The 24,206-nt window shown below is 27.3% G+C and overlaps 8 protein-coding genes across 14 annotated transcripts; 4 read left to right on the top strand and 4 right to left on the bottom strand.

The window, feature by feature from the left end:
• Nucleotides 1–75: 75 nt before the first annotated feature.
• On the top strand, nucleotides 76–2,601 carry LOC117207826 (spindle pole body component 110-like). Of its 3 annotated transcripts, XM_033448444.1 has the most exons (4): nucleotides 716–914; nucleotides 992–1,842; nucleotides 1,936–1,995; nucleotides 2,099–2,601. In XM_033448444.1, the coding sequence occupies exons 1-4, from the start codon at nucleotides 866–868 to the stop codon at nucleotides 2,345–2,347; spliced, it is 1,209 nt and encodes a 402-aa protein (XP_033304335.1). In that variant the 5' UTR covers nucleotides 716–865; the 3' UTR covers nucleotides 2,348–2,601. The 3 variants fall into 3 exon arrangements, with proteins under 3 accessions (XP_033304334.1, XP_033304332.1, XP_033304335.1); XM_033448443.1 differs by having other exon boundaries at nucleotides 76–1,842; nucleotides 1,939–1,995; XM_033448441.1 differs by having other exon boundaries at nucleotides 76–1,842.
• A 2,416-nt stretch (nucleotides 2,602–5,017) lies between these two features.
• On the bottom strand, nucleotides 5,018–7,876 carry LOC117207829 (E3 ubiquitin-protein ligase RNF25). Of its 3 annotated transcripts, none has more exons than XR_004487598.1 (7): nucleotides 7,678–7,876; nucleotides 7,524–7,595; nucleotides 6,697–6,937; nucleotides 6,214–6,432; nucleotides 5,818–6,129; nucleotides 5,349–5,617; nucleotides 5,018–5,290 (listed from the first exon to the last, which is right to left on the bottom strand). XR_004487598.1 is itself a non-coding variant. In XM_033448451.1 (7 exons), exons 1-6 carry the CDS (start codon nucleotides 7,701–7,703, stop codon nucleotides 5,438–5,440), a joined length of 1,050 nt encoding a protein of 349 aa, XP_033304342.1. In that variant the 5' UTR covers nucleotides 7,704–7,876; the 3' UTR covers nucleotides 5,018–5,290; nucleotides 5,432–5,437. The 3 variants fall into 3 exon arrangements, 2 of the variants coding, with proteins under 2 accessions (XP_033304342.1, XP_033304341.1); XM_033448451.1 differs by having other exon boundaries at nucleotides 5,432–5,617; XM_033448450.1 differs by having other exon boundaries at nucleotides 5,018–5,617.
• Nucleotides 7,877–8,523: 647 nt separating this feature from the next.
• Nucleotides 8,524–9,853, top strand: LOC117207831 (PRKR-interacting protein 1 homolog). The gene is made up of 3 exons (XM_033448452.1): nucleotides 8,524–8,746; nucleotides 8,946–9,125; nucleotides 9,244–9,853. Exons 1-3 carry the CDS (start codon nucleotides 8,648–8,650, stop codon nucleotides 9,562–9,564), a joined length of 600 nt encoding a protein of 199 aa, XP_033304343.1. The 5' UTR covers nucleotides 8,524–8,647; the 3' UTR covers nucleotides 9,565–9,853.
• A 21-nt stretch (nucleotides 9,854–9,874) lies between these two features.
• On the bottom strand, nucleotides 9,875–14,231 carry LOC117207824 (HEAT repeat-containing protein 6). 2 transcript variants are annotated; one of them, XM_033448438.1, is made up of 12 exons: nucleotides 13,925–14,231; nucleotides 13,508–13,756; nucleotides 13,190–13,420; nucleotides 12,291–13,116; nucleotides 11,931–12,223; nucleotides 11,498–11,839; nucleotides 11,178–11,425; nucleotides 10,864–11,083; nucleotides 10,713–10,790; nucleotides 10,435–10,641; nucleotides 10,200–10,316; nucleotides 9,875–10,103 (listed from the first exon to the last, which is right to left on the bottom strand). In XM_033448438.1, the coding sequence occupies exons 1-12, from the start codon at nucleotides 14,096–14,098 to the stop codon at nucleotides 9,933–9,935; spliced, it is 3,156 nt and encodes a 1,051-aa protein (XP_033304329.1). In that variant the 5' UTR covers nucleotides 14,099–14,231; the 3' UTR covers nucleotides 9,875–9,932. The 2 variants fall into 2 exon arrangements, with proteins under 2 accessions (XP_033304329.1, XP_033304330.1); XM_033448439.1 differs by lacking the exons at nucleotides 9,875–10,103; nucleotides 10,200–10,316 and having other exon boundaries at nucleotides 10,553–10,644.
• An 82-nt stretch (nucleotides 14,232–14,313) lies between these two features.
• LOC117207832 (60S ribosomal protein L14) lies at nucleotides 14,314–15,604 on the top strand. The gene is made up of 4 exons (XM_033448453.1): nucleotides 14,314–14,454; nucleotides 14,785–14,886; nucleotides 15,129–15,323; nucleotides 15,410–15,604. Exons 1-4 carry the CDS (start codon nucleotides 14,452–14,454, stop codon nucleotides 15,557–15,559), a joined length of 450 nt encoding a protein of 149 aa, XP_033304344.1. The 5' UTR covers nucleotides 14,314–14,451; the 3' UTR covers nucleotides 15,560–15,604.
• Nucleotides 15,605–15,959: 355 nt separating this feature from the next.
• On the bottom strand, nucleotides 15,960–17,836 carry LOC117207825 (KIF-binding protein). Its single transcript, XM_033448440.1, has one exon. It carries the CDS (start codon nucleotides 17,795–17,797, stop codon nucleotides 16,019–16,021), a length of 1,779 nt encoding a protein of 592 aa, XP_033304331.1. The 5' UTR covers nucleotides 17,798–17,836; the 3' UTR covers nucleotides 15,960–16,018.
• A 2,129-nt stretch (nucleotides 17,837–19,965) lies between these two features.
• LOC117207763 (achaete-scute complex protein T8) lies at nucleotides 19,966–22,945 on the top strand. Of its 2 annotated transcripts, none has more exons than XM_033448310.1 (4): nucleotides 19,966–20,178; nucleotides 20,843–21,011; nucleotides 21,090–21,290; nucleotides 21,362–22,945. In XM_033448310.1, the coding sequence occupies exons 1-4, from the start codon at nucleotides 20,137–20,139 to the stop codon at nucleotides 21,778–21,780; spliced, it is 831 nt and encodes a 276-aa protein (XP_033304201.1). In that variant the 5' UTR covers nucleotides 19,966–20,136; the 3' UTR covers nucleotides 21,781–22,945. The 2 variants fall into 2 exon arrangements, with proteins under 2 accessions (XP_033304201.1, XP_033304200.1); XM_033448309.1 differs by having other exon boundaries at nucleotides 21,350–22,945.
• On the bottom strand, nucleotides 22,672–24,171 carry LOC117207762 (DNA repair protein XRCC4-like). The gene is made up of 2 exons (XM_033448307.1): nucleotides 23,856–24,171; nucleotides 22,672–23,738 (listed from the first exon to the last, which is right to left on the bottom strand). The coding sequence occupies exons 1-2, from the start codon at nucleotides 23,985–23,987 to the stop codon at nucleotides 22,956–22,958; spliced, it is 915 nt and encodes a 304-aa protein (XP_033304198.1). The 5' UTR covers nucleotides 23,988–24,171; the 3' UTR covers nucleotides 22,672–22,955.
• Between the last annotated feature and the right edge of the window lie 35 nt (nucleotides 24,172–24,206).

Genomic DNA, 24,206 nt, shown 5'->3' with positions numbered 1-24,206 from the left:
CTAGCGCCATGATATGAATAATCTTAATCGGCCTTAATATATCTTCACTTGTACAATCGATAGGTTACCTTCTGTAATTTTTAATTATTTTTATTATAATATTATTGTGGACTTTTAGAGAGTCTAAAATTAAAAAGCATATATAGTTGATACTACTTTTTAGATTCCATTTCTAACAACAATATTATAATACCATAATTTTCCATCATAAAGTTCATTCTCATGAAATACTTATGCTCTTTCCACAAATTGTATAAATTTTGAGATATCTATATTTGATGATAAGTATTTAAGTAAAGGATATATTTGCATGTGTACTATACACGTATGTAGTCGTATTCTTATATAAATATAATATGAAGTGACATTTAAACATATATATACAAATATACATAGTCTACAATTAACATATGTCATGTTCAGTATTCTTCATATTTACTAATATAATAACAAAAAGAATAACAAATACTTTCGCAAAATAAAGTATGTATGATATATATATTTTATCAAAATACGAGATGTTCCAAAGTTAACAGTGCTGGACTAATATATTTCGATTATAAAATTAGATTACAATCTACTCATAATATGTTGCATTTAATGAGAGAAAACTTAGAAAAAATACACTATTCACATTAAATTACGGTATAATTTGGAATAATGGACAATTTATCTGATTCATTTAAAGGAGAGTTAGATTCTGTTACATCAACAGATTCTCTGCAATTGATGGCCGATGAATTTCATATTAGACACTTATCAACACCAGATGTTTCAAATATAGAATTATCAAAACGTGTTGCATTATTAGAATTAGAAAATGAACGACTTCGAATAGATTTAGAAAATATGCGTATTGAACTCAATGCCAGAATTGCTGCTAATGAAGGGCTTAAAGGAAAAATCACAGAATTGTATGTAGAAATGCAGTTAGTAGTTCAGGAAAAACAAAAATTACAAAATACTCTAACAGATGTAAAAAATCATTTAGATGCATCAGAAGCATCTGTAAAATGGTATCAATCTCAAGTACATGGTCTACAAGCAAGCAAGAAAACTTTACAATTAGAAATTGATACTTATCAAGGAATTTTGCAGCAAAGACAGCAAACAATAGCAAACATAAATGCTAGATATAAGCAATTAAACATAGATTATACAGAACTTCTTCAAAAACATAGAAAAGAAAAGCAAGACTTGGAATATGAGGTACAAAACTTAAAGACACAAAATCAATCAAACAGTATTTTAGAATCATTAGATATCAATACATCAAGTTCTCCAGATGTCTCCACAAAGTTAGAATTAACAGAAGATGAATTAAGAGATACAAAAGCAGAGTTAAAAACATTAGAAAAACGACTTTTAGGTAATGAAGTTTCCAAAACATTGATGGAAAATGCTTTGGCTAAGCAACGTATATTAATTACAACTATGGAAGAAAATATACAGAAATGTGAAACTGAGAAAAATCAAACTGCTGATACATTGCGTAAAACGCAACTTGAAATTCAAAAGTTAAAATCTGAGAATGAAGCATTACAGACTACTCTGTTGTCTTCTAAACAGGAACAAAGTCAGATAGAAGATGCAATCTTTCAATTGCGATTACAGTTAACTAAAATGATTGCACAATATAAACTTTTAAAATCAAAAAATATAGAAGCAGAGGAAAAATTGAATTCAATGCAAGATGTAATAAATGAAAATAAACGTTTAAAAACATTATCATATGAAGCTAACACTGCTTTAATCAGGAAACTTAGACAAGAAAAACGAAAAGTTAAAAGTTTAGAAAATAAACTTCATGGAATTCAAATAAAGGGACATTTAACCACAATGGTATAAAATGTTATTTTATAATGTATATATAAGAGTAGAAGACTTTATTATGGAGGGATTACTTATAATTATCTCATAACTATTCTGTTTCAGAAAAACAAAATGGAAGTTTCTTTACATGAATGCCTAAAACAGGTTTTAATGAGAAATAAAGTAATTTTTTATATTAACTTTTTAACATAAACATTAATTGTTCATTCATAATCTTTTTATTTTTATCAAGAGATTTAGTATTAAAACTGGTTTTATCTTACAGGATTTGAAAGATCAATTGAAGGCACTAGCAAAAACTTCGGATGAAAGTATTGATGAAGGATATGGTGACAACAGTATTGTTAGTTCTGTTTCTATAGACATTCCCTCACCAAAATCTATCAGTCCAGTATTATTAGATGCAGCTTCCAATATTTTGCTGCAATGTAAGGACTTTTATAAACCAGTACAAACAGAACTTGAACAGTTAAAATTAAAACTTAATAAACTAAAGGAACAATATACTACATAGTATTAAATTATTTTCAATCATTTATGATTTTATTACATATCCAATGACTGGTATTCATAATATTGATTATAAATTAATTGTAAATATACTAACTTATTATTAATTTTATAATTTTATTGTTATAAGCATCCTAAGTTGAACATTTATTTGTATAAATTTTTTTTCAAAACTAACAATTTATACATTCCTAATCGAGATGAAAATGCTATGCACAATTTTAAATACAAAATACAATAAAAAAAGAATTATTTTTATTTGTTACTAAATTACATTAACTCCAGATTGAAACAAAGATATGAATGTATTAATATTACATACATATCGCTAAATTATTATATTGTTACTTTTATAATATATCCTATCTGTTAATTTTCATAAAATGAATGTAATAAAAGAGTCATAGATTCTATTTTATAAACGTTGATTCCTTTCATTTGTAAGTAATATCTATTATAAATGTTATATATATTTTTTTATGATAAATATATATATAGTCACTTCACAGATATTTTTTAAATACTTTTTACATACCTTTTTCTTGATAAATAAGAATTATAATGAAATGACTTTTTTTAAGTAGAAAAAGTGAAAATTACTATTTTGGCAACATTTGTGATATGGTATATAACATGGGAAAATAAGAATTTTATGTAAATAATGTGCTTTGTTCTAATGCAGTGACATTGGATTAATGAAATAGAAATTGCAATATCTAATGAAGTCTTAGGATTTTATCAGAAGTTTTAGAAGCTATTAACTTTGCAACTAAGCAATAATAATATAGAAAATTATAGATTTCAGAAATAATAAAATAAATAAAGGGTCAATAATAGAAGACAAATATATACTTAAGACAAATATATGAAATATAGGATTTTATAGAACGAGAATTGAATGTTTTATTAAGTCTTTTATTAAGCTGTTTGTAACATATTTTGCATTAATCATTTCGAAAACACTATAAATATTATTATATTATAATTCATTTTATTTTTAATTAGCCATACATTAAAATTTTATTCATGGAAAATTTTTTTGTTTATTGCATTTAATATTTGCTTAATATTAGTGCAATTTATATATAAAAGATTTTTTCATTGAATATTTTTATTACATTTGTAAGAAACATATATCAAGATTACAAAGATTCTATAGTTATAAATACATACTGAACTTCCAATTTTTAATTTTTGGCATAAAAAGTTATGTACATACATATTTATAAAATAAGCGTACTAAAAATTGAATTACACTTTTCTTCTCTTAAAAATATCACAGGTAAATATAGTATCGATATAAAGAAAACAACAAAGTTTTACTTTGAATGTATTGAACTAAATATAAGTTCTTTGGTACTTGTATGTATAAATAAATATTATATAAAATAAGTTTAAAAATAAAGAAATATTATTCTTTCAATCTGATTTTAGAAATACATTTAATTCATTCATTATCATCCTTTTTAAAAGAATGTAAGTTCAACAAGAAGATACAAAAATATTTACTTCTTTATTTCATATAATAAAAATTTTGTTGTAATGAAAATTAAAGATTTAGAAGAAACTTTTTGTATTATTCCAATTACACTCATATTGAACTAGGTAAAGTATTTTAATATATACAAAATATAATATAAAAAACAAATAGCTATATGGTATATAGATTTCATTACAATTTTCAATCAGACAGTTCTTTGTTCATTTTTGTTGAGACAAAGTGAAAATAAAGGTATTTTATATTGATTTACAGTATATTACTTTATATTATTTAAAATATAATTTACAAAAAATGCATAATATTATTGTTTTATGTTGTATTTTGTTTAAAAAAGAATAAAAATAATTAATCGTTTTTACGTAATTTTACATGTGCTGAAACATTTTATCGTTTATAAAAGCATTTTCTATTCTATTTTTAGAGATCATAATTACCTTAACAATATATAACTAATGTCAAATGTATTTTGCTAAATGTCATTGCTATAAAGAAGAATTTACATTATTATAATAAAATTAATATCTTAATTTATTTGAATTGGAATGATCTGATGTTTTCATTCTTTAAAATTTTTTCCTATTTTATGTTATTACTCTTTTTCAAATATCACAATTACAAGGAAGATTTTTACATATTAACAAAACCTACTTTTGCACCCAACAAAGAAATATTTACAATAAATCTCTTTTTTAACAAGATGTTCAAAAATAAAATGAAGAAAACAAAATACAAATAAATTATAAAAATCAAAGACTTACATTTTTTCAATGTATATACTACATGACTGCAGAAAACATTTTGCGTTGTTCACATTATTTTTTGAATAGTGTTCTTTCAGAAGTAGTGGTTGATTTATACATTAAACCAAAGTTCTCAACTCTTGAGAGAAAGGTATATTTCACATGTTAAACTTGATATATAATAGCATTACATACTTTTTCTAAAGATTTACATTGCTTCTGAATATATGCATAGAGCAAAAGTGAAATTTTCGATTCCTTTAAAAGGAATGAACAGGTATTTCTTTAAACACTGATCCATGTCTGCTCTGTTATATAGTACAATCTATATTATTAATAAATTTTTATATTAATAAATTTTAATAAATGAGTATTGTAAGTTATGAAATTTATGTAAAAATGATTAATTTGAAAGTGATACATGTTATTTTTATACTCCGAGACTGCTAAATTTTAAATGACTGGTATAAAATATTTTTAGTATAACATTTTGATTGGGTATCTTTTCTTTCTTTTGCTTGTTTGTAATATGCTACAGTACTTACAGCTCTGTATACATATTTATATTTAAAAAAAGAACTAACTTTTGTACGATTGTAGATCGTTTAAAAGAGCACCATGGCTTCAGGAGTCTTAATGGATTGGAAGTCTCAACATATCCCATTTTATACACCGCTATAACGGGAATGTTGCCGAACAATGAAACCTATAATTTTAGTACATAAAAGTGATTTGAAATTAAACAGTTATTATATAATACATACACAATTATGCTACTAATGCTGTTCATATTATTGTATACACTTAGCAAAATAGAAGACCAGACAGTAAATAATTTATCTCGAACCCATTGTCATCTGGGAGTAGATTCCGTGTGCCTAACTCTGTCAAATTGACGACGATAATGAGTTCGTCCACGACCTCTGTTTCGATGGCCATGGTTATTATGACCTTGGTAATTATGATGTAGTTGCCTTGATTGATAGTGAGCATGATTTTGTGTCTGTGAGGACTGTTTTGATTGTGGCATTTGCTGAAGGAAATATTTTATTATTAAAGTATTAAAATTAAAAAAACAAAAATTACAAATTATAAATATTAGAATTTTTAGATACATATTATCAATTATATATTTTTTCATTAACAAGTAAAAAATTTATGTAAAAGTTCTATATAATTACTATTTAGTTTGTCAATACAATCTTTATCATTATTTTTAACATATAAACATACCATATGATCAACAGGTTGCATATTTTGATTTGAATATGCATTTAAACTGGTTCCCGGAGGGTTGGGTCCTTCAGTAGTAGCACCTGGCTCATCTTCTGTTCTAACCAATGTTTTCACACCTTCGGCTTCTAAGTCAATTATACCACCCCTCCGTTGTTGTCTTAAGAATAATGCTGCCATTTGTTTTTGTAATTCTCTCAGCTCTGCAGTTACTGAAAAATCAATAGCAGCTTCAACATCAATTGGAGGTGGAGCAGACCATAGGCTTTCTACATCGCAATTGATGGATTCTCTACACACAGGGCATATGGCCTGAAACAATATGTTATGTTTAATGGTAACTAGGACTGTCACAAATTTGTTTAGTTCCATATTCATAACTACATATTGGTATACCTGGAATTTATTTGTTGCATCTTGTTGCCATTGTGGCAATTTTTCTTGTTCTTCTCTATAATATCGTTCTGCAGCAGCAACATGTGCTGCTAAACAGTGTGAATGAAAATAATGATAACATTCAGTTTTTGTAAATTCATCTCCTTCCCGAAAACCATACAGACATATGGCACACTGATCCGTTGGAAGATTACTTCTTGTAAGGTGTTCTCTTATTAACTGTTATAATAATATCGCATAGATACAAAACATAGCATATAGCCAATAAAATAATAGTTACAAAAGCACAATAATATAACATAATAATATCTAAAGGAGATAATAAATGAAACACTACAAACTCCTGAAGTAACTCTGATATAAATTGAATAGCAATATAATAAAATTTAAATGTAACTCTTGTACATACATTTTACACAAGCTCAATGTATACTTCAACATATTTTATTATTCATAGAACACTTTCTAATATGTGATACATACCTCAATGAGTTCAAACATAACTGGTTGACCTATGAAATCCTTACATTTTGCTTCTGCATCTGATTGCATAAGCCTCACTGTATTTTCATCTAAACCTCTGGGATTTCTGAGACTAATAGTAGGTGATATATCAGGATATCCCACAGGTAACTGAACAATCAGTGTTACACAAACATATTGAGACTGTGAATCTTCACCAGTTGAGGGAAATAACACAGTTTCAATACATTCTGGTTCACCTCTGAAAAAACATTGATTTTTCACAATACATAAATTTCTAAATTCTCTAATATCAGTTAGTTTGTGGTTCAATGAGAATTTATTATAAAGATTAATAAATATAAGTAAATCATAGAGTATTAAAAATATCAAATTCTTTATTTTACAAATACTAAATATATATATATATATTATATAATATATATTATATATATAATTAAAAATACTTCTAACAAATAATAACTAATATAATCAATATATGATATTGTATAAAATTATAACACTGACAGTGTTATTAAGGAATATCTGTTAAGCCTCCAATTTCATACATTTGTATGAAGATAAATATTCTTATATTATATTCTTTTATATTATTTATATTTTTTATATTACTTTACTTTACTGTTAAAATTTCTTCCTTTCCTATATAAGTACATATATAAATATTAAATTTAAAATGCTTTGTTAATGGAACAAATATTTAAATCATAAATAACATTTTCTAATGGTACATTACCTATAATTTATAATAATTGAAAGTCTCAAAATGACAATTGATTTAGTTCATTTATTAGGTTACAAACATTACATTCCCTAAAAAAACCTACCTGTCATTTTCTTTTATATTTAATTCATCGTCAAGCAATATCGCTTTTAGTGCTTCAATTTCGTCAGTTACTCTATAAAATAGTTTAATATATAATAAAAAAATGGAATATTCATTGAAAATACATTTACTATAAGACCTTGCTCAAAAATTACCTTTCATCTATTACGGGTTCTGACATTGTTCCTAAGATATATAATAATATGCTTTATTTTGTGAAAATTATTTCGAATTTGACAGCAGATCTTTTTTCAGTTTTCGGCGATTATAGGATTCTTGATAAGCGTCAATGTGCGTCAATATTGAAAGCCTTCTGCTACTATTACTGCTACCAACTGGATCGCTTCAGAATTATTGGTAACATATTACTACTGTCACTAAGAGAAAAATTTCACTAAAGAAAATAATTTAATTCTGCTGTAGTCACAGCTAAAAATTTTGTTAAACATTTTTACTTTTTTTATAACAAGTATTTTCAGTATAACAATATATAACATATCATTTACGTAATATATAAAAATATATCATAATATAAAAATATATCGTAATATATAAATATATATCATAAAATTTTGCCAAAATAAATATAATAAAAATTATTAATTATAGGTAGTTAAATCTTAAGAAGATAAACTTTACTTTAAATAAAATATGTGATTTATATGTGTACATGTAATTATTAAAAAGTAGCACTTAACGTTTTTTAGAATCATGTAGAAAAATATAGCAAACAAAATTTTATGAATAAAGTACGAAAGTTAACATTTATAACAAAAATTATAATAAAAATAAAATTAAAAATAAAATTGGAAGCATTATTAAAAATATAATGTACTGTAGTACATATATCAAAGATATAAATATACAAAAATACCTAAAATTTTTTTAAATATTTTTTAATACATATATTTATGATTTAAAGTTTTTCTTATAAGACTAATTATACGATTATACTTTTAAATTTGTGTATATCTGGAATCGATGTAATTAAATCGATTTTGTTTTCTGCATATTTCACTTTTATTATCATGTACATAACCTCTCTCTCTGTTACCATTTGACAAGAATTGTGAATTAGTTTAAAATTGATTGAATTAAAATTCTTTTTTTTGGTAATATATTATAATGTCAGAAAATAAAGAAAAAGAAGAAGAAAAACCTGTTGTTGCAAAGACAGCAATTGATTTGCAACGCTTAAAACTTCAAAAATTAATGAAAAATCCGGTAAATATATCGAAATATTAAAAAATCAATCTTAGTTGTCTTTTTTCTTTAATTCTAATCCTAACGAATATTAAAAACATGGGTGTCAGAAATATTTTATTTTTTCATATGTAGGATACCTAGAAAGATTAGGAAAAAAAGATTAGATGTATATAGGATATCTAGATTATCATCATAAAATGTTTATTTATTGCAATAGGAAAAGCCTATCATATTACCAGAACGGCCTAAAGCTAAAAGTACACCTACAGTACCAGAATTTGTTCGTAATGTAATGGGTAGCAGTGCTGGTGCTGGTAGTGGAGAATTTCACGTATACAGACATTTAAGGCGTAAAGAATATGCAAGGCAAAAATTTATTCAAGAAAAAGGTCACAAGGTAAAATAGAAATAATTATAAAATGTAAATTTATGTAACTGAAGCTATTTTCATAATTTACTTGCTTTACATTATTAACTTTTATAATTTTGTTATATGTTTGTAATGTTTCCACTAGGAGCTTTTAGATGAAGAATACCACAAAAAGATTGAAGAAAATAAAAGAATAGCTGAGGAAATAACTGCAAAGAAAAGAGCAAAAAGATTAAAGAAAAAACAGAAATGGAAACAAAATAAAAAGATGAAGACTGGAAATGTAGAACAGCATAACAAAAGTGCAAATGCTGATTCAGATGAAGAAAGTTTAGATGAAGAAGAGACAGGAGATAAAAATGATAATGAGGCCCAAAATATATCTAGTAATGAAGTTAAAGATACAAGTTCTATAAATTTAGATGAGAATCAGTCTAAACAATCGAATACTCCTGTAAATACATAAATAAGAATGAAGTTAATGGTGCAGGAAATATGTGTAAATATGAACAATTCAGTTTCTTAGCAAAGATAAATAAGATTTAAATTAAGACGCCATGTAATAAGAATATATTATTATATATATAAATTTTATTTTTAAAAAAATTCGAAGAACATATTTGTTAAATAAATTTAATCTGCGCTTTAATATTCTGTATGTACATCTTTACACGTTTATATACATACATGCTTATATACTTACGTACATGTTTATATATTGTGTAAATAAACACGTATGTATGTTTTCGGCACAATTATTGTTAGAATTTCAAATATTGGATGCACATGAATATGTATTATTAATATACAATTAATTTATTATTTTGTTAATTGTTAAGTTAAGACAACACTATCTAGGTTGTCATATCTCTTAGTTCTTTCAAAAATACTTGCTAAGACTTGAGCAATCTTTCGTTCTTCTAATAAGGAAGCACTTCTCATATATTTTTCTAATTGAGATTTTGCCTTTATTAAATCTCCCATTTTTTCAGGCACAATGATCTCCTAAAATATGGAAAGGTTGTAAAAATGATATAATAATATTTAGATATTGATTCTGTAAAATTTAATTTTTTATTGATTGATATATTAAAATCATACCTGGAACTGTTTCACATAATTCGAAACATCATCTACATGTTCGCTTATTTCTGTCCAAAGATTTTGCAAATCTGACACTTCTGTACAAGTAGCCACATGGCTAAGAGTAAGGCATAACTAAAAACATATATTGAAGATATTGATAGACTAATGTTTAATGAACTATGCTAGAATTTATTTAGTATTTAATATTATTTATTATTTAGTAATTACCTATAATTTTATATTTAATTACCTGTTGAATAAGAGCGTCACGGTGAGGATATTCGATGTAACTCGGTACATGCTGAGAATTTTCAAAAGCTAAGATAAGACTCTTCCATAAAGTTATAATATACTTTCCGTATGAGTTACAGGAATATAATGCCCACGCTGCATTAGTACGCACTTTAAAATTCGGACTATCACAAATTAAGTTACACAATACAGGAAACACCTGATCCTACTAAATCAATAAAATTGTATTTATTATGATAAAAAAATTAAAGAATTTACATTCTGTTCATTACATACCCGCCAAGATGGCTGTAATATATTATCTGGGTTGTTACTTAAAACTAATCCCAGAGCTCGACATGCATTCCAACGAACCTTTAATTAACATAACAGTTAATAATGCAATAAAAGAGTTATTGATGCAATAACAATCTTTTAATTTATGTACCTTCATATCGTTTCCTACAGTAGCACAATTTATAAGAGCCTTTAATCCTGATGATGTGTCTTTCAGTATATGTTTGTTAGGACATAAGTACAGAATACTTCCAAGAGCCCGAACAGCATTGCATTTTACTTTATCATTGTCCTTAGATGCTTTAATACTGACTTGATAAATTTGTGGTAATAACATTTCCAAAGGAATAGGTTCTACTTCTTCGTGATTTCTACAAGGACAGATTTTTTATTTTGACAGAAAAAATTAAGTTGTAAGCAAATATAAAAGATATTAATTAACTATTTAATATGTTTATAACTAACGTTTCTTTAGAGAGGCAATTGCATAAATTAGCTAATGCCCAGGCGCCCTTAATACGAACGCCAAGATTTTTATCATCAGCAGATAAACAAACTATATCAGCTAAATCCATTAAAAATCCAGTTTCTTCTTTCAATGCAGGTAATGTGACTAACATTCCCAATGCTCGCAATCCAGCAGCTCTTACAGCACTTTCTTTATCATGCACTGCGCCAAATAATATTGTAATGATTAGAACTGCTTTCTGTCTCTAAAAAAAAGTTTATATGAAATGTGTATGTATAATAAATTTTAGTAATACAATTTTTATATAAATACTCACTTGAAGTTGGGCAAATATAATAGAATTAATACTGCCTAGACAATCACATGCAGCTTCTCTTATTATTGTTTGTGGATGTTGAAGAAGGGACGTTATAGGATCAAATATAATATTCCAAAATACTGAAACATTTTTATCCTCTGAATCAATATTCATGAGACAACCAGCCATAATTTCTAGAGCCCGACAAGAGTGTAAGATTATTTGTGTTTCAGAATCTTGTATGATTCCTACTAAAGTCATTGTAATTAACTCTGTATGTGGAAACACAAGACTTCCAGTACTAAATGCCATTCTACCAATTAATTTTAGTGATTGAAGACGAACAGGTGTACTCATTGTCTAAATAATTGGATACATGATTATTTATTTTCAAAAAAATTCTATGCTTTATATCATTCATGTAAAATTTTAGCTTAAAATGTAAGTATACCTTATTTGATATATTTTCCAAACAAACATGAATTAAAAAACAAATATTTGTTTCTTTGAATAATTCATTATTGTATTCATTTATCAAATTATTTTTTAGATCTTCAATATCTATCTCTTCTTCTCCTTCTTCATCTTCTTCTGTATTGTCACTAACTGAAATATTCACAGGTTGATCTGATGCTATGTTTACATCAGATTGCTTTACGAGTATTTCAAATATTTCTGGGGTTACTGGATCACAGGAAGCAATAGCTTCAAAAACTGACAGTGCAGCAACACGAACTGTTGGATCTATGTAAGACATAATAAATATAAAATTTTATTTTTGAATAAGAAGATATATTAACAATAGAAATACCTTTGTGAAATATGTATGGTCTACAATTTCTCATTAATTTTGTAGCAAGTCCTGTTTTCAAACGTGTATATGGTGTGCCTTGAACTAAAGCAGCAGCACATTTTAAACCATGGGTTAAAACAGCTACATTTGTTTCACCATTTAAAATCAAACATAATGTGAAATGCAATTCTTTTATCATTAGGCATACTGTGCCAAAAAAGGTAATAAAAGATGTATGATGGACATCTTCTGCATGCATTAGAAAAGGTTTAGCATCTATCAATAATTCTGTTAGTGTACTTAGCATATGTTGCTTCACTTTAGATACACATTCCTTTAAAATACTTCTAGTCAATACTCTAGCATTGTTTCGTGATCCAGTGGCAACAATTTGTGGCCAAAATCCAAATATTTCACGACTTGGTGAATTTTCAACGAGTACCTGCAGTAACCGTACAGATTCTAATCTTACTTTAGAATCCATAAAGACAGAATTATTACTTTCAGTATCTGAGGTATCAGAATCACTTGAATATAAGCTAACTCCTTTGCATTCTGGTACAGTGTTATTTTTTACTTCAGTACCAACCTTTTTAATTGGTAGTTTTCTTACTTTTGCTTTGTGATTCTTCAAATTCTTACATTTAGGAATTATATGAATTCGTTCTGGAAGATTCATTACTGCAGGACGAAGTAGCTGTGGTTTTATGGGAGGATAGTCCTTGAGACCATAAAATAAAAATGCTTGCACTACTCCCAAAATTTCTCCCATGAAATCAATGGAATGTGGCAACATTTCATTAACTGTTATTATTTGCAGAATATGTAAGCACGAACATAATATCTAAAAATTTAATTTACCAATAATGATAATGAAAACTACACAGTTTAATTTTTATTCCATATTTATTACTCACTTTCGTACGATAATATTTATTGTCATTTAAATATAAAGAAGAAGAAACAATATCTAGTGTGATATCTTTAATGATATATATCAATTCTTTTGCTATGAAAGTGCTATTATAGCTCATTAAAATTCCTTCTAAACAACTAATTGCACTATAGTGAATTTCAGACCATTGTACATGAGATAGATTTAAATACCTTTTTAGTAACTGATCATCTTCAATTAATAATTTCAAATACTGAAATAATATGTATTGTTATAAATATTATGCATTTGTAATATTTCATTTATAGATATAAAATAATTTTAAAAAATTTGTACCTACATGATTAATATTACCAAATTGTTTATTTGTTAATAAACTTTTTAAGGTTAAAAGCATATTATTATGCGTAATTGGTAAGGCAGATTTAAAAACTTCTATAATCCATTCGTTGCAATATATAAATGTTTGTTCTTGAAGCTCAATATTGTTTTGAGCTATATTGACTAATAGTTTACAAAAATTTTGTATCAAAACAGTTTCTGCAGGCGTAATGATAACACATAATTGTTCAATCAGCAATTGCACTGCCTAAAATGTTATTGAAAAGTAAAGCAGCAATTTTTATATTATGTTTTTATGTTTTGATTTAAACTAACAATCAACTAATATAAGCTAAATTACTTGATACATATTTTAATAAATATTATATATTAAAAAAATTAATTACAATGAATTAAATTGTTTGTTTAAACTTACATCATTATTTAAACTTGTCAAATATCGATAATCAAGATTATTAAGATCATAAAGGTAATTGTTGATCAACTTTGTTTCACTATTTTTCTTCCTTTTTGTCAATACAAGTAGTTTTTCTACTATGCAATCAAATTTAGTGGTATAATCTGTAGAATCAACTTGTGTTAAAGCCATATTTGTATCTTTTTAAATATAACTATAAAACATTTTGTGATGAGAAATATTTATTTCGCACAAGAATTATGTCATCACAAACGAAATTATAAGATCTCGTGTCCTAGGAATTGAAGTAGTACAGTACCGACTCGATCACACATCGACTACATAGTATATATGAAAGTCAAAAATGCGATTTAATGCTGTAAATTTAGGAACTATATCCAATATGTATTTGGGGATTACTTATGCTACATCTAGGGAATTTTATTGTAAGACAATTTTAATAGAGACAACTTACTTTCAACAGTTGATATCATCAATGCTTTATCCGGTTATGGATTATATTGGTCTTTCGTTTCCGGTAAACCATGGTAAGTGAAGTGTGGTTTTAAATTTGGCGTGCATTGCACGTATATTTTATAGTATTTATATATAAAGGGTGTTGTTTTAATAAGAAAATTTTCTACGTACATTATATAGTTTAATTTACATTTATTTATTTTTGACAATGTATAAGAAATCTAAAAAATTATTTGATATAACCTTACATCTATCACAGTTTTCGGCCACATGGTAGTTGTATTTGTGTGTTGCAAATTATTGTTTATACCTATACAGACAATAACTTATATAAAATTTAGCTGTAATATGATAATTGTTCATTATTATTAAAATAATGGGATTGTTTCTTTGTTCAATAGCCGTTCCAAAGGTTTGTAGAATCTGGTCGCGTCGCTTATGTGAGCGATGGCCCGTACAAGGGTAAACTTGTTGCTATTGTAGACATCATCGATCAAAATCGGGTAAGATAATTTTATAAATATGTTATATCTTTTATTAAATGTTAAATTGAAATATTTAATATTGTACAAAATTGGGTTTTTGTTTTTTAAATAGTAATACAATGATGATCCAATATCTTGATAGGAATTGCCGACTGATATTTAATTGATGTCATTATGCTTTAACTGATGCCAAAATATTTAATTGTTTCCTTTTATAGATATAATAAATATTGTATATTAAAGTTTAGTTATGTTTCTAGGTTTTGGTTGATGGCCCTGCTTCAAATGTCCCACGTTCTGAGATGAGGTTAAATGAGCTCCACCTAACTAAATTCCGTATACGTTTCCCATATACTGGATCCACCCGTGTTGTACGTAAGGCATGGGAAGCTGCAAATATTAATGACCTTTGGAAAGAGACTATGTGGGCAAGAAAGGTCGAAGCTAAGAAGAAAGTAGGTTTAATATTTTATAAAGAATATGTTCTCATATGTAGCTACATTTTGCATAGTAACTAAGATACATTTTTATTCAATTTCAGCGTTTGGAACTTAGTGATTTTGACCGCTTTAAGCTAAGAAAAGCAAGACAGATCAGAAACAAAATAAGAACCGTTGCGTTTTACAGATTGAAAAAAAAGGTTAAGAAAGTAAAGGCTACTGGTGCCAGTAAAAAAGTAGAGAAAAAATGATTTTTTATTATATGAAATAAATACAAAATTGTCTTATCATAATTACATTGATTGTTTTTGCATACCTTTTATCCTACATGTTAAGAGAATAAATTAAAATTAACTAGGAAACTTTACTAGCAACAAAATTTATTCATTTATAATTTCTCATTGTTTAAAATATGCAATATAAATTTTAATCTGAAAGAAAAATGAAATAAATGTACACTACATTTTTATATCATTCGTATTTATATTATCATTCTATCATGATATTATGAAGGAATTGTTACAATTACGAAAACGGAGTATTAAAATTTGTCACAACAATAGAGGTGAAAGAGATGTGGAATTGAATCAAAATGCTCTGTAAGCAATTCACAATTTACACAAATAATGTTAAATTGAACAGCTTATTAAATTACGTGTGCATCAATTAAATATAGCTTTATTTAACAATTATTTCTTCTTGTAACATATTTACTTTGATTGATAATGATTTGATTTAAGTACCGATAAATTTACCAATTCTTTGCATAGATTTAATTCTACTTTCATCACCTCAGCTGCTTTAGGATATTTTTCACAATAATCAATTATAAATCTATATGCATTAATACTTTGTTGTGTATTTTGCAATTGAATGTTTTTGTCAGGAGATATAATTTTATTGTACAATCTGCCAAGGTGGAAGTAAGAAAATAAGGCTGGTTGCATTATTTCATCAGGAAATTCTTGTATATCAGAACTAGAGTTACGAATATGTAAGGAATTGAGAAACGCTTGAAAATTCTTTATGGAACTTTTTGCTAAGTGATTAATTTTTGTTAGCATTTGCGGTGCAGGTTTTTCATCGGACGATCGTAAGCGGTCGAGTTTTATATCAAGAATATCAGAGTATATTTCTCCTAATTCAATCCAAATTTGTCTGCAAGCAGATTCGTAATACTGAGGGTTTAACTCTTTGATAACATTTTCTAATATGTCTATTCTCCTTTTGTGCATTTTTGCTTGTCTATCTTCATGCTCTTCAAAGAATGCCAAATATTTATAAGTTACAGAAATATCTTGTATAATTGATGTATGATCAGATGCATGATTTTCTAAAGTATAATATGTTTTAGCTTGCTCTAACCATTTTTGAACATTTAGAAAGACTAATTTAGCATCTTCAAAATCTAATAAATATTTATCCGTAATCTGATTAGCAATTGACTCTATCTCTTTTTCTAGGACATTGAACCTTAGGTCATCAATTATCTTTGAAGAATCCCTATTCAACTGATCATTATTCTGTTCTGATTCTGTTTTGTGTAAAAGTCTTTCTTTTGATAACATCAGAAGCAAAATTCCATATTTGGCCCAACATCTGGCAACGTCTGCACTTCTGTGATTAAAATTTTCCCACTCAGCTGCAAGTGCTTCGCTTTCTCCATTATTTTTAGTTTTCTCTTCCAATATATTTTCATATTTTTGTAATATGTAAGTTGCAGCTGCTAAATGATGTCTTGCTTGAGTAAAACTAGTATTTTCCATAAGGTATTGCGACAATGTGGCTGCGTTCAGTGCCCAATCGATATAATCTAAATCTTGCATAATGTCATTTTGACCTAATTGTCTGCACAGGGTCATGTGACAATATATTGCAGACTGGCGATGATCTTTCAAGGAACGATATACCTGAGCTAAATAATATAACGTTAAAGTATGAACTTTCTCTAACACATCTTTAGGACTTAGTTCACATTCAACTTGTTCAATGCCAAAATTCTGGGCCATATTAATGGGGTCTCTACATGAGTTGTTAGTATCTATAAAGTCATTATAGATTTTCTTTGCTTGATTTAAAAAGTCTTTTGCTTTTGTAGGTTGATTCCATTGGGACCATATAATACCCAGCTGATTCAAAGCGCTTAATACTGGTAAAACAGCTTCTGGTTCTAGCTCTTTTTTTTCCAATAATTTTATACATTTCATGAATTGTTCTTCGCCTGTTTTTAATTCTTCCGTATCGGCATGTAATAAACCAAGATTTAAGTGTACCACAGCAAGCATTATTATCTCCTCCTCTTTTTCTTCCTCTGGCATATCCATCAAAATGTTAGTCAGATCTACTTCCATCGAGTTTAATACTTCGATTGCCTGATATTTTATTTTATACGGTTCGTATTTCGTTTTGTGTTTTTCAAGATCATCCAATAATTTTCGAACATCCTTGAATTTTGCTCGTATGTTTGCAATTTTATCTTTCGACTCCATGCCGTACTGTCTCGAAAACGTAAATACAAAACATTCTCGAGCATGCTCATTAGCTGGCTACATAATGATCTGATACGTCACAACATGGCGATTTGAACATTTAAACGTAGTTGCATGAATTCACCTGAATATTTTGATATATTAAGTATGAGATCAATTATTTAAAAGTATTTAAACATATTGGTAGATATTGGTAGATATATTACTGCAACTTGTATGGAATATTACTTTCCGCTAATTAATCAACTTCATAGAAATAGTTGTTAACAGAAATATAGGACTATTAGAAGTTTTGTTATATTTTTTCTAAACTAAAAGTTAATAAAAAGAAACGATAATATTTTTTAAATTATATTCCTATTTACGAAAAATTTATCAATTTAATTCAATATTTAATTTAATAATTCAAAATAATGATAGATTTCAGAAAAGAAAAATATTTTGTAAAATAATATAATTTTTACAATCATTAGATCCTTATTTAAACATATTCATTCTGACAACAATGGACAATTGATAGATATTACGCAATTTGTCATTCTCTTAATTATTATAACGTTATCTCCAAAAAATCCACGATTATGGTATATTGATCGTGGATTATGGCAATTCTCGTATGCCTGCCGCAAGTTCGTAATATTACATGTATATACACATTCTTTGATTTTCTCATATTTCTACAAACGTAATATTTTCATATTATTTCTGTCAAACACATAGTAATGTTCGACAACATTTCAAGTTCGTTATGAGACAATTTGCGTTATTTGATAAGATCTATCTACCATATACATGTATCACACTGTATACAATGTATACAATATATGTGTATACAATCACGTGTATACAATATAAAAAGATATAAGAGCATCAACTTCCTGCAACAAGATTAAGGCTTTGATTAATACCGTAAAGCAAACGATAGCATTAATTTTATATTTAATTACGAAAACGTCATTTATCGGATATTCACTGTGTTGTGCAATCAAAAAATGTTTCTTTTTCCTTTATCAATAGTAATAACAATAATAATAATAATAATAAAATAATAAAAAGAAAGATCATTTGATAATTCAAGAAATACAATGCTAAGTTAAATAAAATTGCTTACAGGACTAATTTTAACAATCCTCAAGCTTCTTAAAAGTCTCACAAGTTGTATTAATCTCTGTATTTATTTATTACACAATTATGAATTGCGAATTTTTTTAATGACTTATTTTCCTAGAAAAGACATTTACATTTAAAACAACTTTTCTTCTTTAGATAAAAATGTTCAGCAAAAAATGTCCAAGTTACTATTTCAAAATTCTACAACGTTTTAAATTTAAAGTATACAGCGGACTTTTATTTCAATTTTTATATTTCAAAGAGGTAATATCATGTTACTATATATATTTTATGAACGAAAATGAGTGGTAAAGATGAGCTAGTTGTCAAATGATGCGATTAAGAACTCCTGTGAGAATAATTTAATATATTCGATATCCGGCTGATCTTCCCCCCAGACACATAAATGCTTAATTTTTCTATAATGATACAGTTTCCAACGCATTCTCGAAAATGATCGTTATTCTTCGCAATCCGTTATACTTGCATCGTCTGTGTCATTAGTATTTCCATCGAGCGGGCGTCTATTATGTTTCGATGTTTACATTCCCACTTTTATTCCGATCATCCCAGTGGCTCTCATTTGTCTTGATAAGAAGAAACTCTCGTATTATTTGTCGAAATTAAATAAAAAATTGAATATAAGCTCAAGTATGGCTTTAAAAATGATTCTCGGCAATAAAATGTTACAGCCGTTTTTTACAACGAAGTCTTTTTAAAGTCGATAGTTTTATGCAGTTTTATACAATGAGCAATACGTGTCAGCCATCGCTATATTTGAGCTCGTTCTGGATAGTTTAACTGAAAAATGCTTCCAACCTAAATTCATTAAGTATTAAGTAAAGAATCTACAATAATACAAGAAAAACTTTTAAAAATATCTTTTCTCCGCAAGAATTTAAGCCTGAATCCTTAAAGTTTAGCATAGCTTTACTTAAGCAGCTTGTACCCTTGAACCGAAGATCTAATGACGATTCTCCATAAATTGAGAATCTCTGTTGGAACACCTGAATACTTAATAAATGGATAAAATTAACATTAATAACGACTGTCTGTGACCGATCCACATCTTATCCAACGACAAACGAGTTCGACAGTCGCGTGTGATATATGCCTTAGGAAAGTTTCTCGAAGAAGGTAGATCGACAGTACCTTTGGAACTTTCTTGTCCAAATTGTCCCAGGAGCGATCAGCCGGTATCTCTATTGATAACAGTTTGATTTTTCGGCATGGACTCGGAGGAATACGGCAACGAATTGTCGAGAAACGAGGTAAAATCCTTCAACCCCTTGCTGACATGAGTCCGAAGTCAGAAGTATTCCTACGAGGAGACGTATCATTATAGGAAATTTTGAGAATTTTCGGTTGGAAAAACTATACTATATAGCATCTTGAAAGTTTCTGTACATATTCATTCATATTTAAAATTTTGACATTTTTTTGGCGATTAGTACTGGTTATTAGTTAATGTATTTAAACTTTTTTGTGTTTTATCTCTTCACTTTGCGATTCATAAATGAATTGAAAGTTGTAATATATTTACTTGATTTTAAATCAAGCGGAAAGTATATGCGTAAAGAATAATTGTGCGAATTTTCAAACTAACTAGAAAATTTGTTTTTAAGATATTAACGATTGAAATACTCTTTCGAGAAAAGCGCGTTTAAACTCGAGAACAAGAATTAAACGAATAAACGTTTTTAGATGATTAAACCAATCGATATATATAGTAGATAAGAATTTGCTACTTCAAAAAGCATTTTTAAAAAAGAAAGGTAACTTATGAAATTATACTTATAATTATAATTATAATTATACTGAGTGAGTCACTTAACTCTGCCATCTTAAGTTGAAAAACTATCAAAGTTGAAACATGCCCTATGATCTCCATCTTATAAAATGGAATACTTGAAAACAAATTCTTTTTGTTTTTAGTCAGAAAATGATAGCACTAATGAAGAATGCGCTCATTCGCCTATATTGTTGGATCTAGATAAAAATTCTAAGCAACAGCAAGAAATTTTAAGTCAAGAAGAAAGCTCACCGTCTAAGATTCCCAACGTCGACCAATATTTGCAGAATCAATTAATAAGACATGGGTCAGGTATAATTTATATCCATATTTAAAAATAATAATTATCAAAAAATAATTAAAGAATAACAATAAAATATTTATGTATAGAAAATACAAATATATCTCGACGACACTTTGTGAGAAGATCATGGCAGGATGAAAACTTCGAAGATCGTCAACAAAATAACGATCGAGTATTTGTGATAAGAGTTCCCGAACCGGAAGTGATAAACACTCATCCTCATCTAGAAATTCTTCATGAAACCAACATAAAATCGATCCAAAGAGAACCATCGCAAACTGAGAAAGGTGGAGAAAATAATAAACAACCAAAAATTTAGATATTACTACTATTAAATTAATTTTAGTTTTATTCTCAGATTACAAAAAATCAGCTTGCGACCGTGAACGGACAAGAATGCGTGACATGAATCGTGCTTTCGAACTTCTACGATCGAAGCTTCCGATTTGTAAACCACCCGGCAAAAAGCTTTCAAAGATCGAATCACTTAGGCATGCGATTACGTACATACGACATCTCCAAAGTCTTTTAGAACCACAATACAATTACCCTCCGAGCGTATCTGAGAGGAGCTACTATGCTAATAGTACACCAATTACTACAAATACTTCTTTGGATATGCAACATACACCTCGATGGGAATCGTTAGCTTACTGTCGTTACGATTATCACGCACCGTTCGTTAATCCCTCGTTGTCAACGTTATCTTCATCTATTCACTCTCGAGTACAACCGGAACAAAATGATCGACAATTTTTTTACGAAGCGCGACATTAACACACTCGCAATGAAATTGCCATAGATCTTCTTAGGATCTTTCAAGCAGAAATGACGTACGATTTCAATCTCTACAACAAGAAATGGATATTTAATTAAAAGTAATTAGTAAACCATAATTACAGTATTGAATACTTTATGTGCCCGGTATGAAGTTTCTAGTACGGTCTTTATAGGAGAGGGAATGAAATACGCTTATTTAATGCATCTCTACAGAAGACCTTTGCATAAATTATTGTATTAGTCCTAGAGTGCAAGCTCTCAGGACCATCTGGTTGGTGAGGACGCGGCACCTCGGCTCTAGTTTGCAACATGAGCCATATGCTATACTCTGCTGCTTCTGTGAGTTCAAGAAAGTCGAAAACGGAGAAAAAGAGGTCCAATTTATACTTGAAATGAAATTTTTCTACTATTCACTGAAATCCATGCATGACTTATGATGAGTGAAATTAACTCTGAGGGGTTATCATATATTAGCTCGTAAGAGCCGCTGAATTAAGTAGCCCGGTTTCTCACTTGCATTGAGTAAACGACGATAATTAATATTTAATTAAACATTTAAATATTTTGGATTTCTATATTCAGGAGGATTTTTGAAGAATATTTAGGGAAGATCTTTATGAAGTGAAAGTAATCGTACCACCGCGCATCGCTGGTAAATTAATCTTTTTCGAATAAATAATTTTTGGTAATTTTACGGAATTGAATAAAAAAAACAAGTTTTACATATTTCGGATTATTGAACTTGCTTTTACGTTTAGAGGATAATACAATATTTTATAAAATTTAATAAAGTAGTTTTTCCTTTTCTAATACTCCCTCTTTTAAAAGGTAGTAAAAGAAATTTATTCAATATGTATATTACAATTATGTAATTAATTACAAGATTCATATACATCAAAATCAATCTTACTTTTAAAAAATCATTGTATGTACTTATAGCAATATTATATGTTATGCAATATTTACGTTAATAGTCCATATATACTTTATACATTATTAAGTTAAAAACATTTTATATAAAAATCTTAAATTAAAACAGTTAAACAATTAAAATAATTTAATGAATTAAGTTTCATTAAATTAAGAAATACTAATTCCAATTATTTATTGCACAATCTGTGTTTTAAAATATGTACAATTGTAAATAAAAGTTATAAATAGATCAACTTGCATTATTGAGAAAATAATTCTTCCTCAGATTCTTCTTCAACAAAATTCAGGCTACTTCTTGACTTCTTAGGACTACAACTTTCTTCTTCATTCTTATTCATTTCTTTTACATACTCATCTGGAGTATGTACCTCATTTCTTGCACAATCTTTACTGGTGGATGCCTTAGGAATTATTTTATCAGTAATAATATAATTTGTTTTTTTACTTTCCTGGATACTTTTTGGGTTATTATAATTAGGTAACTTTCTTTTGCTAACTTTGATAATTGTGGAAATATCTTTCACAGTTTCATCTTCTTTCTCAGATTCTTCATCTGTACATGCATCAAAAACTGATTCTTTAACATTTTCTTTCTTTTTTATAGCATCTTGTAATTGTTTAATTTTCTTTTTCTTCGAATTTAAAACTACTATAAACTTCTTATAAAGATCCTGTTCCATAGTAATTTTGATTTCTATTAATTTTTCTATTTTTGAATTTATTTCTTTATTTACATTTATTAAATTTTTATTTTCTTCTTCTAATACTGTCATCTTATCTTGAATGCTTTGACAAAATTTCAGCAATTGTTGAAAACTTTCCCTTACTTGGAAATCTGAAATAACACACAATTCAATTCTTCCAAGAGTCCATAAATTACTTTTCCACTCTAAAATTTTGTCTTGGAGGAAAAACTGAATTTTTGTATCTTTCCCACGAAGTATTTTCTTCGTCTCTTCGATATACTCATCAGATGATTTAGATAATTCATTAGAAAAATCATTTATATTTTTGGTGTTCATCTACAATGTAATTTGCTTGTTAATCATTTTCAATTAAGAAATAACAAAACTTATATATTTTTTAGGATTTACATTAATTAAATTCAAATTTTGAATTTCTTTGATTTGTGAACTAACCTCACCACTTAAAGGCGACATTGTTGAATTTAACAGCATTACCTTAAAATGTAAATTAAACCATTCTACGTAAAGTGTATAATATTTGTTATCAATTTGATTAAAAATTTTACATGCCGTTATTTTTGTCATTGCAATTATATGTAATTGTTATTAAGTAGGTTATGTCATTTAAAGCAAAAAATCGGTTGGAATATTAAAAAAATAAATAACATTTTGTTAATAAGTTGTATCACTGTAACAAGCGCTTCTGATAACCAATAATATCAATAACTACATGTTGGATTATCAAGTGAAGATAAGGCATATGAACAGCAAGGAAAATAAAACATATCAAGGAGATGTAAGAAC

Source organism: Bombus bifarius, unplaced genomic scaffold, assembly GCF_011952205.1.
Source record: "Bombus bifarius isolate JDL3187 unplaced genomic scaffold, Bbif_JDL3187 scf7180000008046, whole genome shotgun sequence".
Lineage (NCBI taxonomy): Eukaryota > Metazoa > Arthropoda > Insecta > Hymenoptera > Apidae > Bombus > Bombus bifarius.
This window is presented reverse-complemented; position numbering and strand designations above follow the sequence as displayed.